This window comes from Pantherophis guttatus, chromosome 4 (assembly GCF_059756535.1).
Source record: "Pantherophis guttatus breed Tessera chromosome 4, ASM5975653v1, whole genome shotgun sequence".
Lineage (NCBI taxonomy): Eukaryota > Metazoa > Chordata > Lepidosauria > Squamata > Colubridae > Pantherophis > Pantherophis guttatus.
The window spans coordinates 73,656,284-73,673,203 of record NC_142066.1 but is presented as its reverse complement, the minus strand read 5'-3'; the positions used below and the strand labels follow the sequence as shown (position 1 = coordinate 73,673,203).

Here is a 16,920-nt window from a genome sequence, read left to right as displayed (position 1 = left end):
TTTCTTCTGGGATCTCTTATTTTTCTTCTTCGGTGATATTGTGCTGGACTGGGCTCTTAAAATCCTACTTTTTTAAATTTCTCAAGCTTCTTAGGTTATTTTTCTCTTGAAGATTTCCATCTATGAAATCTTTCACAATCATTTTCTAAGTTTCTCTAGGTTTGTTGAGATCAGCTCCCTGATCTTTGTTCTATTGCTTGTGCTTGGATTATAAAGAATTCCAATAATATAAAGTCACTGTTCCCTAAACTTCCTGTACCTTCAACTCCGTCTCTCAATTTATCTCTATTAGTGAGAATTAAGTTCAGCATGGCTGACCCTCTAGTTCCCTTTTCTACCTTTTGTGAGATAGAGTTGTCTTCTAGATTTGTCAGGAATTTGTTTGATCTTCCACTAGGTGTAAAGTTTGTCTCCCAGTTGATATCCAGGTAATTAAAATCTCCTATTACTATTTTGGTATGCTTCTTGCATACACTATAGCTAACTGATTAGCAAAAAGTTTTCTATTTTCTCTGTATGGTTGGGTGGCCTGTAGTATTCCCCTTTAGCAATGTCATTCCCTTTTCCTTTTATATTAAACTAAATGCATTCAAGAAAGTTTTCATCATTTTCTGTTACATTTCTATAAAGGTGCAATGATGTCTTATATATGGTGCAACTCTGCCTCTTGTTTTATTAGGTCCATTTCTTTTGAACAATATAAATCCCACTAGCTGCATGCTTCTGTCATGGGTTTCATCCCACCAGATTTTGGTAATGGCAATAAAGTCACGTCTGCTTTCATATACTAGGATTTCAAATTGACTGTGTTTCTTCTTTTTTCAATTTTAACATGCTGGCTAACAAATGGAATGAGGAGATTTTATTGCTTTTGATCTCATTACATTTCCTTCCTAGAGAGGTGAATTTGTCATACAGACATTAAATATATGTCCAATAATTTCTCAGTAGTACTGTAGTTGAAGGAAAAATAATACTGAATGATAGTTGGTCATTATGATTGTAATTCCATATCTTTTTAATTATTTAATTATTATTCTAAAATAATTAAAAAGACATGTGATTACAATGATGCTAGCTACATCTATATTTTACATAAAACAGTCTTTCAAATTGTAACAATTGGCTTTAATGACTGTAAAGGTGAAATCATGAAAATTTAGTTTCTCTATATATAATTTTTAATGGAATTTCCAAATATATAAATGGTACATATGAATGTCAGAAACAAATTAATTCATATGGATATCTAGATAAGTGGTATTTGATATAAACAGAACTCTTATTCTAATCTAATAGAGGTATTTAATTCCTCTTAAAATCAGTTTATTTTACTAATTTTGGAAAAAATTCTCCAGATAATGCAGCAGCATCTGAATGTTTATTCTCCCTCTAAGGTCTTGCCCAGATAAAAAAATGTTATTATTACTTGTGATGGGGGTTGGTCTGGTTGTACTATAATTATAATGTTTCTATTTAATATGAAAAGAATGACAGATGAAGTGTTTTCCTATTACTTTAGCATCTTTTAATAACAGCAGTTTTCTACATTACTGAATGTAATAAGACTGCTTTATGCACAACTGGGAAACAAAGAATAATATAATACCAATTCTATTCAAGTTAATTGCTTGTTACATCTGTAATCCTGTTAAAAAGCTCTCACTGCGCACCTGCTTCCTTTCTTCCATAATAGGTACCACATTTTTAGCATTTTTCAAGAATTAGCAATAAACCCCTTTTTTGCCAGTTATATACCGTTCTTTCTTAAGATTCATTTTATTCAGTATGCATATACCAAGGGGGAAATGCTCCTGGATCGGACCGGATCACCTGATCCAGTAGCGATTTTTCCCTGTGGTTCGGCGATCTGGTAGCTTTCGCCGCCAGGGTGTCATTACTTCCTGGTTTTAACCAGGAAGTAATGTTTTTTTACCTTCTGTGCATGTGCATGTGCGCGCACGTGACGCGTGTGCTTCCGAACCGGTAAGGAAGGTAAGTAGATTTCACCCCTGGCATATACATATTCAAAATCAATGTTTATATCAAAATAAGTAATTCCTCAGTCAAACCTAGAAACATGGAAAACTGATGGCAGAAAAAATACCTAGTGATCCATTGAGTCTGCTCTTTGAGTTCTTGTTTTTTTAATTTATTTTTTTGTCAGATGATGGAGGTGTGTTTATCCCAAACATGTTTAAACTTAGTTACTAATAAATGACCACTACCTCGTCGGGAATCTGGTTCCAGGTTTCCAATAGTCTTTCAAAAAACAATACTTTCTAACAGCTTTGAATTTCCTTCCTGTCAGTATGAGGTTTTGCTCCATGTCCTTGACTTTTGCTTAATATTGAAAATACTGACTTCTAGACCCATTATTTACACCCTTAGTATAGTTAAAGGTTTCAATTAAGCCCCATCTTTCCTTCTGTCCTCCAGGCTGTATATATTCAGTCCCTCCAATCTTCCCTGATATATTTTGTCCCTCCGACCTTGCACTATTTTTGTTGCCCATTTCTGGGCTTCCTCAATTTTATCAATAAATAAATATATTTATTTACATGAGTTAATATGAGACCACAATATTTCGCCATGATGGTCTAAACCAACCATGATGGTCCAACCCTAAAGATGCCTTTATAATGCAGTTGTATCACATTGTCAGGAAGGAAACTGCTTAGAAAATCAATTCAGATCACAAGAAATGAATCCTATGATAAAATCACCAAGACAGTTTTTACATGTCGGTTAAATGCCTTGATTGCTATTAGATATATTATATTATTTTCAAACAGAAAAAAATGGAATAACTATCTCAACTATGCATCCCTCATTATGTATGTTTTTGGTTTAGGTTCCGATTTAGTGGTCGTATCCTCGGTCTTGCTCTTATTCATCAGTATCTACTTGATGCTTTCTTCACAAGGCCATTCTACAAAGCATTGTTAAGGCTGTGAGTATTTACAGACTCAATGGAAACCCATTGTGACATTTCTTAATCTCTTGGCAAAATGGGATAAGTGGAATTTTAAAGAGAGTTTTAATTTATTTATTAATTTATTCATTCAATTTATACAGCCACCTATTCAGTATGTGTCTCAGGTCAGCACACATCAATACATTGTAGTTAATTTCATATAAAAATGACAGAGTAAATATAAAGACATAAAGTGCCGAGAAAAATTCATTCATGCCAGTTCCTGATTTAGTGCCCTGAGGAAGTCTTAAAGGCTTTTTGAAAGGCAGGCAGAATTGGGACCAACCCAATCTCATAGAAGATGCTACTCCAAATGGTGATGCTATTGGCACCAGAGAAGTTGTTTCTTCTGAATCCTACCAGATGACATTGCTTATTTAATCTAGAGCATGCTGATCCTTTTAGAATTTACCAGTTGAATGGAAATAATTAGAAAAAGATGGTCCCACAAATAGTTTAGCATGAGAATCTCTATAGATAAGAACTAGTTCCTTATATTGCATTCAAGATCTCATTAGTAACCAGTATAGCTTGTGAGATGGTCTCCTAATTACTCATGCCACTATATTTTGGACCAGTTGCATTTCATAAATGGCTATCAAGGGCAGAACCATATAAAGTGCATTTCAATAATCGAGTTATGAATGGACTATAAGCAGGGTCTCCCAATCAAAAAGCAGGCACAACTGGTGTCCAAGTTAAAGCTGTACAAAGGCTGTCCAACCCAGTTGTTCAAATGGGACAAAGAGTTTAGAATCCTCAAATTTCACATTAGATTGTTTGGGACAGTTCAATCCCATCCATACTTACGTGTGATGCATTCACATACATGGCAATATTTAGGTATGGGAATGGGGGAAACCTTGAATTCAGTAGAGGACATCTGAATTTATTTCCCTAAAGCATATTTTTATTATCCTTTTATTGTATATGTTAACAATGAAATATTTTGAATTACTGCTTTGTAAGAAAATCTGTATAGCAAAGTTATATGAATAAAAAGTCAAATAACACTTCATGATCAGAAGAGAACAATATCAAGCATGAACCAAGAAGTTGTTACTCACTCTAATAATATTAAGAAAATAGATATCTAATCACTCTAAATCTAGCAGAGGATTTCCTTTCTTAACCAACTAGATCACAGGTGTCAAACTCGATCATATTACATGATGTATTTTGCCTTTGCAGAGCCGGGGTTGGCGTGGCCTGCATGTGACGCATCCGGCCCATGGGTCACCAGTTTGACATCCCTGAACTAGATGTTCCCTAGGAAGCTGATACAAAATCAGGCAGTAGAATTCTTTATTCAGTGGTAGTAAAATTCTCTATTCAGTGGCAGTAAAATTTGGAATATGAAGAGTGCTGATTCTTCATATTCCAAATTTTACTGCCACTGAATAGAGATATAATGCTTAGCTATGGTTGTAGGTAGCTAATGGCAAGTTTGAACTGAGACTACTCCTTAATATTTTACTATTTGAAACTTGAGCATAATTTATTATCTATTGTCAATCAGGCCATGTGACCTTAGTGATATGGAATATCTGGATGAGGAATTCCACCAAAGTTTACAATGGATGAAAGACAACATCATTACTGATATTCTGGATCTCACTTTCACAGTGAATGAGGAAGTATTTGGACAGGTAATTTAATATGAATCTATTACAAGTTAGAAATTAGGAGTCATAAAAATTTCAAATTGAGAACAAAGCTTATCTGGAGACCAGTTATTAAAAAAATAGGAGGACAACAAACAGCAAGTACAGTATTACAAAATAAGAATAGACAAGTACCGTATTCATTTGCTTAATTCTCTTTACAATCATCATAGGGATTTATTTATGTCAGGATTTGTTGTGGCCATCACAAGTAAAAAGGTGTTAAGCAAACTGGGTTGAATGTTCACCATATAAATAGCAGAAGCAAAACAAGTTTATTGTTTATTTATTATTATATGCAAATACCTTCTTTTAAGAAAATCCAGGAATGATATACACACTATCTCATTTTATTTGCAAAATAAAGTTAAATACTATTAACAGCTGGTTCCAACATTCATTCTTTATGTTAGACCTTCAAAGGGAGAAATATAAATGTTGCTACGAATCAGATATCTTTCTAGAATCTGGAAGGATTCAGATTCTAGGATGCATTCAGTAGGAATGCAGTTCTCAAACCTGAATGTATCTGAATTTAAATCAATCAAATATTTATTACAATCAAAAATCAGCATATAACTGAATTACTAACATTTCAGATAGATTAATATTTCTTATCACTTGGATATTGGAAAATTAGGAATCTGCTCCAAATAATACAATTTAACTAAAGCTAAATTAAAATAATTGAGAAATGCAATAGTTTTGGAATGTTAAGACTGCTAAAAACATTGAAACTAATTTTAAAAATCCAAATAAAAAACTGTTTGATCTAGATGGAATTTTTGGAAATAAAAAATTGGAAAAATCGGTTCTGGGTGCTTTATTCAGAAAACTACTTTTTAGGTAAATGGTGAAATAATGAGGATTTAGAGAATTTTTTACACGTTTTAACCACCAACACACCCACTTTTAAAATATTGATGGCACAGATAACTAATATAATTTTAAAGGCAATACTGATTAGAAAGCAAATAAGTTATGAGCCATCACTGTATTGCACTAAATTCGCACAATTAGCCACGTGCCCAACAAGTGGGTTGTTGTAATAGAATTTCTCTTCAGTGGCCTGGAACTGATTATACAATATCTCCAACATACGCCCAATTTGAATAAATTGGTTCATTGTGGTGTATAGTAAAAACATAAACATCCATAACAAGAAGTCAAATCAAACAGCATAACGATACATAACTTCAGGCAGTATCTTTTTTGAGCAATACTTGATTGTTAAAAGCACTTGTCATGATAATTTCTATATTCCTGCCCAATATTTATGTTTTGCTTATTTGATTTGTTTCTTAGGTAACAGAAAGAGAGTTGAAATCTGGAGGTGCAAATACACAAGTAACTGAAAAGAACAAGAAAGAGTATATTGAAAGAATGGTTAAGTGGCGAGTAGAAAGAGGGGTTGTTCAGCAAACCGAGGCCCTAGTTCGTGGCTTCTACGAAGTAAGTATCATATTTTAACAAATAAGAGTTGAAGAGTCATAAACATAAGGGCATTTCAATTACAGCAAATGCAGTACAAAAAAGGACAAAGAATTAACTGCTCTAGTATTGGTTTCAAATCTTAATAGGAAGCATCAGTATAAGTGGAAGATCTATCACTATTTAGACATACCATGCTTATATACCTTTACATTTATTTTCATTTTAAAAATGGAATTTGCACTTCTATTTTTCAGTAGTTTACCAGTTTTTGGTAGCAAACCTATGAAAAATAGAAGTGCAAATTCCATTTTTAAAATGAAAATAAATGTAAAGGTTTGTGCCTATGTAACATTTAGGTTTCCCTCTACAAACTTTCACAGAAGTTCTGATACTGCCCACTGCTGTAATATTTTCCCTTGCTCCTGGGCCCAAGTCCGTTAAATCAGCGGTCCCCAATCTTTCCAGTTTAGCGGCTTGGCGCGGGGTGTGTAAGAATGGCAGGTGCATGTGCATGTGTGAAGCTCCACTTGCATGAGTGAAGGGCGCATGCAAGAAGCTCCACACATGAACACAAGCACCCTCTGTTGATGCGAATGGAGTTTCATGCACGTACGCTTGTCCATCTCTCCTGCGACTCAGTTTCAAACAGATCATAGCCCAGTAGTGGGCCACAGCCCAGGAGCTGGGAACCACTGCCTTAAATGAGATTACTGATTACAGTTTGGAAGTTTTTGCACAATTTCTGAGTCCCATTTTGTAAGCAATAGAAAATTGGCAGCTTAAATCAAATCCATACATTTTAGTTGTGCAGTTTTTCTGCTTTTTCTCCTGTTTTTTAAAAAAAGGTTAATGAAAATTTTCATCTCTTAAACATTGTTATCTATGACAGTGGCTCCAACACTTTAGTGACATCATTATGACAAGTCTGCAGTTTTGTTGGGGGAAAAAATGAAACTGTTTTGCCATTGTCTCCTTCCTAAGGCTGAGAGATGGGCTGGCCCAAGGACAGGATTAGAACTCACATTTTCCTGATTTAGCCTAGCACCTTTACAACCACATCAAATTGGTTCTCTTCCACTATTCTTTTCTACTGATATAATATTTAAAATAATTTTATTCTACAATGTAATATTTAAAATAATCAGCATTTTTGTATTAAAAAACCCAATACATTTTATTGAGCAATAATTGATCAGTGTTATCATTTATTGCAGACAGGCCTTAATAAAACCTGCAGATCAAAACTATGCAAGCAAACAATTAACACACGGGGGGGGTTGTATTGTTCAAATATTTAATAATTGGAAACCACCTTTCATGAATTTGCAAATATACTTAGCTTGTGTAAAATATTGAGACTTTTGATATTTCTGCATTTATTGCTAGCATGTATGCTTTATTTTTCAGGTTGTGGACTCAAGACTTGTTTCAGTTTTTGATGCTAGAGAACTAGAATTGGTAATCGCTGGCACAGCTGAAATCGACCTTAATGATTGGCGCAATAACACAGAATATCGGGGTGGTAAACATTGCAATTATTCTTCCTTGCCATTTTTTCATTTCATTAAGTCCTGTTAATGCTGGGAATTCTGCCCCATGTCCATAAAGTAGTTTTATTTATGAAATTACTTATTTTATAGATTGTAAATTGGTTTATATCAGGGGTGAAATCTAATTTTTTTTGCTACCGATTCTGTGGGCGTGGCTTGGTGTGGCATGGCTTGGTGGTCATGTGACTGGGTGGGCGTGGCCAGTTTGATGTCATTCATATCACTCTGCTGTGCATTGGGCGCTTGGAGAGAGAGCTTTCCAACCTCTGTTTGTGTGTGTGTGTGTGTGTGTGTGTGTGTGTGTGTGTGTGTGTGTGTTTGAGGGACGGAGGGAGGGAGCGATCTGAAGCTGAGGCACCCAAACTTCTGGCAGCGGCGGGGGCAGCTTCTGAGCAGCTAGCTCCACCTGACCTACTCCCTGAATCTTTCCGTTCTCCTCACCCCCACCCCCATCCCACTCAAACAGTGGCTTCCCTGTTCAGCCCCAATAAGCTTTGTATCCATGGTGCCCGCAACAGCATCCCGAGAGAAGCAGAGAAGATCATCGCTTGCAAACAGACAAGCAGAGGTAGCAAGCGTACGCTGTGCTGTGGGAAAACTGAGAGGTCCTGTTGTCCGCAGAGCCTGCCACTGCTTGAGTGGGTGGGTGGGGGACGAGGAGAACCGTGAGACTCAGGGAATAGGTCAGGTGGAGCTGTCTGACTCAGGGCTGCTCAGAAGCCGCCTGCGCCACTGCCAGAAGTTTGGATGCCTCGGCTTCAGATAGCTTCCTCCCTCACACACACACACACACACACACATACACACACACACACAGGTTGGAGAGCTCTCTTGCTTGCTCATTCTCCAAGCGCCCCATGCATAGCCTATTTGAGGAAAGGGCACAGACGGCTGGGCGCGTTTGGCTGCAGAAGGAGGCGCAGCACAATGGGGTTGTTTTGTTCACTGAGGTGGTGCTTGGGGAGGGCAGGTAGACATCTGCAGCTGACAACTATAATGAATATGTCCACCTGCCCTCCCGAAGCACCACTGCGGCAAACAAAACAACCCCATTGCTATGGATTCATAGCTTGTCGGGGCTGAGCAGGGAAGCCGCTGCTTAAGTGGGAGGGGCAGTAAGCTGCTAGCTCCTTCCCCGCAGCCTTGCCATGCTTGCCTGCCTTCCACATGGACTTCTGCTTGCCTGCCTTCGCAAGCTGGCCACCAGGACGCCAAGAAGGCAGCATGGAAGGCAGGCAAGCATGGCAGGACTGCGGGCCACGGACCAGTTCGGGGGCGTGGCCAGCAGCCATTGCTCCCAGTTCAGCAAACTAGCCTCAATCTCTGCTACCTACTCGCCCGAGCCGGTCGGAACCGGGAGCATTTCACACCTGGTTTATATGTCTAATAGCTATACCATTTTTTATACATATTGGATATGCTTAATTCAGATATACCAGCAATTACATAAAACTAATGTGGAAAAAACACACATATCTTGGGCAGCTATGACTAGATAGTGCAAAATGTAATGTTTACTTCATCTTCACATCCAGTTGTGTCTTTTTACCCTGGTTCTAATGCATTTGTCTTTTACCCATCTTCTCTTTTAGGTTACCATGATGGCCATATAGTAATACGATGGTTCTGGGCTGCAGTAGAAAGGTTCAACAATGAGCAAAGATTACGGTTGCTGCAGTTTGTTACTGGAACATCTAGTGTCCCTTATGAAGGCTTTGCAGCCCTTCGAGGGAGCAATGGACTACGGCGTTTCTGTATAGAGAAATGGGGTAAAATAACATCACTACCCAGGTGTGTTTCATCTTAAAATGATATTCCATCATTTATAGTTGGGTATAAATTTATTTTTATGTTCACATGATTCATATTTTTATTAATGACAAGACTATTTGACAGCATCTCTGAATATTCCAATTTATCATATTAAAGACTGCTTTAAAAAGACATCCTAATTATTTTGTGTTATCAAAAAGACAAGCTAAAAGTGATAAAGGACATCAGATCAAAAATGATGCAGGAGAGAAATTCATTTTGGGTTCATAAAGAATAACAACTAATTAAGTGTTGAGAAATCTTAATCAACGAAAGCTAGTTTTCTTTTCCTATGTGGTTTCTTGTTTTGCCATTCTTTCTTCTGTCATTTGCATGGACTGTTAAGGTCACACAGAATCAAAAGTAGAATACCATGATATACAATCCAGAATAACTAGAAAAACAGCAGAGAAAGTAGTTCCCTGCAGCAGGGAATTCAAATGCTACCATTATGCTGGTTAAACAATATTAAACAAATTAATAAATTAATAATAAGCAATTAAAATAAATTAATTGCTGCTCTTTTATTTTCTAAAGTCAAACCATCTCAATTTGCCTAAAAGTAATCCTAGTCCTATAAAAGACAGATTAAACTATTGAAATTGTTTCTAAAAGATACTTGTAGTTCTTGTCATTCAAACTTAAAACCTCATGTTTTATAATCATATAAAACTATACTTGCATTTCTGGAAACCCAAGGTGTGAGAAATTATCAATGCTCAACTAGGGTTACATATATCAATACCCAGACACTATAATTATTATTGCTGATGACTTTAATGTAAGTATTGGTCAGTTTAACATCCTTTGAAAATTTATTTTAAACAGCCAATGATCCCTAAAACTGACATGGTGGTTTACCAGCCAGTCAGTCTAAATATAAATTGCAGGATTTCATTTAGCTCAGCATTTGGACAGTTTAGATCTAGATAGACTTAATGAAAAGGGTAGTTTAAAAGGGGAGCTTATATTCTGGTGCCCCAATGGGTCCAATATAGCATGATTATCTGGATCTTTATTCATTTTATAGCTTATTTCTGTCTTGAAATTCAAGATGATAGTGATCACTTTCGTCTAATTTTTTTTATTCTAAAACAAATTTTGAATCATTAGAAGTAGCCCATTGCCTTATTGACATTACAACAAAGAAGCAGGTATGGAACTAATGGTCTCAGGATTTGGCTAAATTTTTATATCTAGGCTCTTGACTTTAGAGCCCCTGCTTCAGATACACAAGCAAATCTGCCTAGCTGACTTCATTGACTAGGTAGTGTCACTGTATCAGTCAGTTATCCCTTGGACAAGATTTTTATCAGCCAATGCTGTTAATGCACATAAAAAGTTTAAACCTTGATATAAATAATGATTGCATGAAGGGTAAAAAAAATCTCTCTTAAATGCAATAAATTCATTTTTTAAGGAAATTATAAAGACCTTTTGATCTAAAGACCTAAAGAAAATGCAGAATTGGAAGAATTTAATTTTGGAGGCAAAACTGAAGAACGCCACTTAATCAATCAGTCCTTCATAAAGTAGATGGACCGTACCTATATTTTGGCCCTATTTTGCAAACATCAGCAGATAAATTGGAGGATCACTTCTGTAAGATTTTTTTAAAGGAATCTGCTATAATCTCAGATGTAATTCCCTCTTGTATTGACTCCGGGATTGTCATTTACTATATGTCTATAACTAACATATCTATAGCCCAATTAAAACCAGATAAGGCTTCTGATTTAATTCCCCCAATTTAAAAAAGTAAAACAAAGATTGGTTAGCTCCAGTTCTTATCACCCTATTCCTACATATTAACAACACAAGGCAATTTTTGACTGTAATTTTAATTTATAATACTAATATTATAATACTAATATATTTTAATATTTATAATTGTTTTATATTGATATGTTTTATTATATTGTAAGCTACTCAGAGTTGCTTCAGACTATGAGATGAGTGATATATAAATTTAATTAATAATAATAATTAGAAACAGGCTATTATGATATTGTTATCATAAAAAATAAAAGAAACAGACTTGATCCTATTAATTATAGGCTTAGTAGTTATTAAACCAAGTAAGCAAACTGTATGCCATCTTTTTATATTTAAAATTAGTAGATTAGGTACAAAATAAAAATATTACTCCTGAAGGACAGACTGAATTTAGAGAGGAATAATCATGCCTGAACAGAAATTCTGGTCCCAATTGCCATTGTAACACAAGGACTATCTGTATATTCCTGCAGCTTGCAAAGTTTACCACAAACTTTACAAAGGTTTACAAAGCTAAACAGTCCCTCAGCTTGCTCTTTTGAAAGGCTTAATATTCTTTAAACTACTCAAAATAGGTTTCTAAAAGGCATTCAGATGGTTTCAAAAAATATCAAAAATGCTATCTTATTGTATGCTAGATCAGGAGTTTCCATCTTCTCAGTCTGAGGGCCAAATTAGACACTTTGCAAACATTTAAGGGGCAGGGGAAAAATCAATTTTATAAATGAGCAAATAAAGATTAATTGAATGAATGTGTTTTATTTTGCTCAATATGATATGATTCACAACAACACAAAAAAGAAAGGCGACAACTACAAAGAAACAATGTTGAGCTTGTCTTGTATAGACAAATGATACGAGAAAAATGTCAAACATTAGCAAAAATAAAAGCAGAGAGAAGCTATGCTGGATCAGGCCAGTGCCCAGTCAGTGCCCAATCCAGATCACTCCTCCCTCCTCTCCGCCCCTGCCCGCACAGGCAAAAGAAACGATGCTCCAGGAGGCTTCCTCTTCCTCATCCAGCCAACCCTGAGCCAATTCAGATAGAGCTCTTTTGTGTAGGGCAGTGATGGTGAACCTTTTAGACAAACTGCGCACACGTGCATGCCCAAACTGAAAGGTGCACATGTGTGCGAATGCATGTGTGCACCTACATGCGCATGTACATGCATGCATGCACGGACATGCATATGTGGATGTGTGGTCATGTGCACATGTGCAGCAGAGACCTGAAGACCAGCTGGCCAGTGGGAGGCGAGGCATCCCATCACCAGCAGTGCGGCAAGAGGTAAGATCTTTTTCTTTCGTGAACTTCTGTTTTGTCATTTGCAGGAAAACAAGAATCTCACAAAAGAAACGCCATGGAGATCTGACCTAGGGCAACGGCGTGCATGCCAGCAGAGAGGGTTCTGTGGCACGCCTCTGGCATGCCATAGGTTCGCATGCCATAGGTTCGCCATCACAGGTATAGGGGGAGAACAATCCAAAGGAGCCCCTTGAATCATACACACCCTCTCAGCAAAGGAAGCAACCCTCCAGCTGGCTCAAAGCCAGAACAAATTGTATGCTTCCCTTTCCTCGTCCAGCAATCCTTCAGTTGGCTCACAACCCCATCCCCATCCCATCACAGGAATTGAGGGAACCCTATCTTCCTTTCTAAACAGTAATGAACACAACCCTGCTTTTTCTCCCTGTGCTATTTGGAAAAGCACAACCCATGGGAGGGGTTGGCAGACTGGAACCTTCCAGAGGGCCAGATGTAGCCATGGACCATAGTTTGGAGACCCCTGTGCTGGGTTATATGGTTTCTTCTTATTGTCTTTGGTTAAATATAATCCTATTTCTATAGATTTGGCACCATTTGTACTTTTAGTATAGAATAGAATTTTTTATTGGCCAAGTGTGATTGGACACACAAGGAATTTGTCTTTGGTGCATATGCTCTCAGTGTACATAAAAGGGGAAAAAAGACATTCATCAAGAATTATAAGATACAAGTGATAGTCACAGGTTACTAATAAGCAATCAAATCATACTAGGAAACAAAACAATATAAATCGTAGAGATACAAGCAACAAGGTTATAGTCATAAGTGGGAGTAGAAAGGTAATAGGAAGGATGAGAAGAATAATAGTAATACAGTTTTAGTAAATAATTTTACAGTGTTGTGGGAATTAGTTGTTTAGCAGAGTGATGGCATTCGGGGAAAAACTGTCCTTGTGTCTAGTTGTTATGGTATGTAGTGCCCTAAAGCGTCGTTTTGAGGATAGAAGTTGAAACAATTTATGTCCAGGATGTGACGGATCTGTAAATATTTTCACAGCACTCTTTTTGAGGGCTGTGTTGTATCATCTGCAAACTTCAGTAGTTTAATAGATGGATCATTTGAGATGCAGTCATTGGTATATAGAGACAAAAGAAGTGGATAGGGCAAACAGCCCGGGGGGGGGGGTTCCTGTGCTAATTGCACAGGTATCTGATGTGATTTTGCTTAGCTTCACCTGCTGCTTCCTGTCTGTTAGAAAGCTTATGATCCATTTACATGTGTGGTCAGGTACAGCTAGCTAATTTAGTTTAATTAGAAGAATATCTGGAATGATGGTATTGAATGCTGAGTGGAAGTCTACAAAGAGGACCGTTGCATAGGTCTTTAGAGATTCAAGATGTTGTAAGAATCATATTAACAGCATCATCTGTTGATCTATTTGCTAGGTAGGCAAATTGCAAGGGTTCTAATAGCGGATCCATGATGGATTTCAGGTGGGCCAGCACTAGCCTTTTAAAGATTTTCATATCTACAGATATTAGAGCAACCAGTCTGAAGTCATTTAATTCCTTGATGGAGGTTTCTTCGGCACAGGGATGATAGTAGAGTGTTTGAAGCAAGAAGGAACATAGCACATCTCTAGGGATTGTAGAGATGGGTAGCAGTAGTTTCCTTCTCAAACCTACAGTAAAACACATTCAGGTCATCTGCCAGTTGTTGATTTCCTTCAGCAAGGGAAGGAGGCTTGCTGTAACTGGTGATATTTTTAAGAGTTTTCCACGTTTGCTGGTTCATTTGTTGAGAACCGATACCTTAGCTTTTCAGAGTAGCTTCTCTTTGCTGCTCTGACCTCTCTTGTTAATATGTTTCTGGTCTGATTGTACAACATTGTACCAAAGGCTTCCTCTTTGGTACAATGTAGCTGCTTAAGTTTAGCTGTGAACTAAGGTTTATTGTTACTGTATATTCATAGGTCTCTTGTCGACACATAGGTCTTCACAAAAACTGACATATGATGTTACAGTATCTGTGAGTTCATCCAAGTCTGCAGAGGTATCTTTGAAAACATTCCAATCAGTGCAGCCAAGGCAAGCCTGTAGCTTTAGTTTTGCCTCCTCAGTCCAAGTCCTCACTGATTTAATTGTTGGTTTCATGGTTTTAAGCAGGTATAAGGTGTCTGTAAGCAGGTATAAGGTGAATCATGCAATGATCAGAGTGTCCCATAGCTGCTCATGGTAAAGACTGATAAGCATCTTTTAATGTTGTGTAGCAATGGTCTAGAGCAGTGATGGTTAACCTTTTCAGCACTGAGTGCTGAAACTGTAGCGCGCACATACGCGCATACACTGGAACCCGGAAGAGAGCAGGTGGCCAGTGCACATGCATGCCAGACCAGTTGTCCAGTGCACATGCGCACAATGGAACCCAAAAGAGCAGCTGGAGATGGCGCACATGCCCACAGAGAGGGCTCTGTGTGCCGCCTCTGGCACACTTGCTATATATTCGCCATCATGGGACTAGAATATTCTTGCCTCTAGTGAGATTAACAATTACCATGCTAAAAATATTTTGGTAGCTCTTTCCTTAAGTTAGATTTGTCGAAACCTTCTAAAACTATCGGAAGTGAATCTGTGTATTTAACTTCAGCCCACATAATCTGGTCAACTAGAGTTCATAATGCAATGTTTACACAAGCTTGTGGAGAAACATAAACAGCAATTAGGAGAAATGAGGAGAACTCTCATGGAGAATAAAATGGTATGCAATTGATAATTAATGTCTCTAAGTCCACATCACATAATTTCTTTAGTATAGTTATATTTCGGAACCAGCGGCTGTTAATATATAAACATAAGCCTCCTCCCTTCTTTTTACCTGATGTTTTTGCAATTCTGTCTGCTCTTCGTATCTGAAATCCTTGAATATGCAGGCTGCTATTATCAATTGACTCATTTAGCCAGGTTTTAGTGAAGCAGAGAGCTACTGAGTTGTAAAAATCAGAATTGCACCTATTTAAAAGTAGTATTTCATCCATTTTATTAGCAAGTAAACATAAATTAATCAGAAAGAGTGAAGGGAGAGGGGTTTTTATCCAACTTTTCCTCAGTCTATTCAAAATTCCTGGTCGCTTATCCCTTCTTCGGCTCCGGCATCTCCGCCATTTATTTTTGTTTATCCATTGTTTAGAGGAAGTTGCTTCTTCCTGTGTTAGAAACTCTTCTGCATTTGTAAAGACAAGGGTGGGTGAAGTCACAGAAAGCTGCCCATCAAAGAAAAATTCCTTGATGCTTAGCAGTTGGTTTCTTGAGTATGAAATTCGTAGTGAATCACAGAGAATGATAAAAAACAGCAAAACTATCAGAAAGCATTTCACCAAGGCTGCCATCAGCAGCGCCATCTTGGCAACCATAGAGGTTGTTTTAAAAAAATCATGGTTTTTAAAAGCCATAGATAAAATTCATCTACTGGGCTTCCCTATGGAAAATATGTGCTCAATATGTTTTGGCAATACTAGAAGTGTCCTCATACATTGAATTTCAAATATAGATCTCCAACAAATGTAAGCAATCTCACTTTAAAAGGGTTTGCTTTGGCCTCATTAATCACAAATTTGAAATTTTTTAAGGCTTTCACTTTAGTCAGGCTGGATAATCACCCTCAGAACTCCTTTTTGGAGTATTCCTATGACTCTACAGTTATTTCCATGTGATAATGCCTCAACAAAAACTCTAAGCAATACACTACTATGCTGCTCCCTATATAGTCTCTAGATACACTTTCATTTATCTGATCTTGAAGAAACTTCCAGGCAGAGAGTATAATTTCTACTTTGTTTAAAAACATCCTCCCAGATTGCCAAATTTGTGCTACCATTTATGCAATATATTGCACCATTAATTAAATGTGAATACTTCTTTATTCATCATTTGTACTAGAATAGATAGTCCTCACTTAACAGCAATTCATTCAGCAGCTATAGTTGTGCTGTTGAACAAATAGTAGTAATGGCTTATCCCGAAAAGGTATGGCTGTTACAGTGCCCCTGAAGTCACCTAAGATATGGTCTTTAAAACCATATTTAAACATGCAATATCTGCAATTAATTCACTATCAATTATAGTGAAAAAGCAATGAATAGATCAATCAATCAATCAATCAATAAAAAATGAACAGTCAAAGGAAAACACCCAAATCTTTTGTATTACACTAAAAATCATTAACCGGTTTAGATACAGGGGTGGTATTCACTTACTTTCACTACCAGTTGGCAAATGGGAGTGCACACGCCACCTACATGCATGTGCAGGACCTTCTGCACATGCGCAGAGCATAAAAAACGGGACGTGATGACATCTGGGCGGGTGGACGGAGCCTCTTGCAGCCATCACTACCGATTCATCCGAACCGGATAGAACCGGCTAAATAGTATCACTGTTTAGA

At 37.2% G+C, this 16,920-nt stretch overlaps 1 protein-coding gene across 10 annotated transcripts in view; it reads left to right on the top strand.

The window, feature by feature from the left end:
• HECW1 (HECT, C2 and WW domain containing E3 ubiquitin protein ligase 1) overlaps positions 1-16,920 on the top strand; it is a 296,682-nt gene that overhangs the window by 278,484 nt on the left and 1,278 nt on the right. For 9 of the 10 annotated variants that reach the window (XM_087892405.1, XM_087892404.1, XM_087892401.1 and 6 more), the window contains 5 exons: positions 2,855-2,953; positions 4,497-4,626; positions 5,947-6,093; positions 7,483-7,597; positions 9,218-9,416. In XM_087892405.1, coding sequence (XP_087748531.1) covers positions 2,855-2,953; positions 4,497-4,626; positions 5,947-6,093; positions 7,483-7,597; positions 9,218-9,416 — 690 coding nt within the window. The remainder of the gene's footprint in view (positions 1-2,854; positions 2,954-4,496; positions 4,627-5,946; positions 6,094-7,482; positions 7,598-9,217; positions 9,417-16,920) is intronic. The other variant, XM_087892402.1, reaches the window with a different exon arrangement.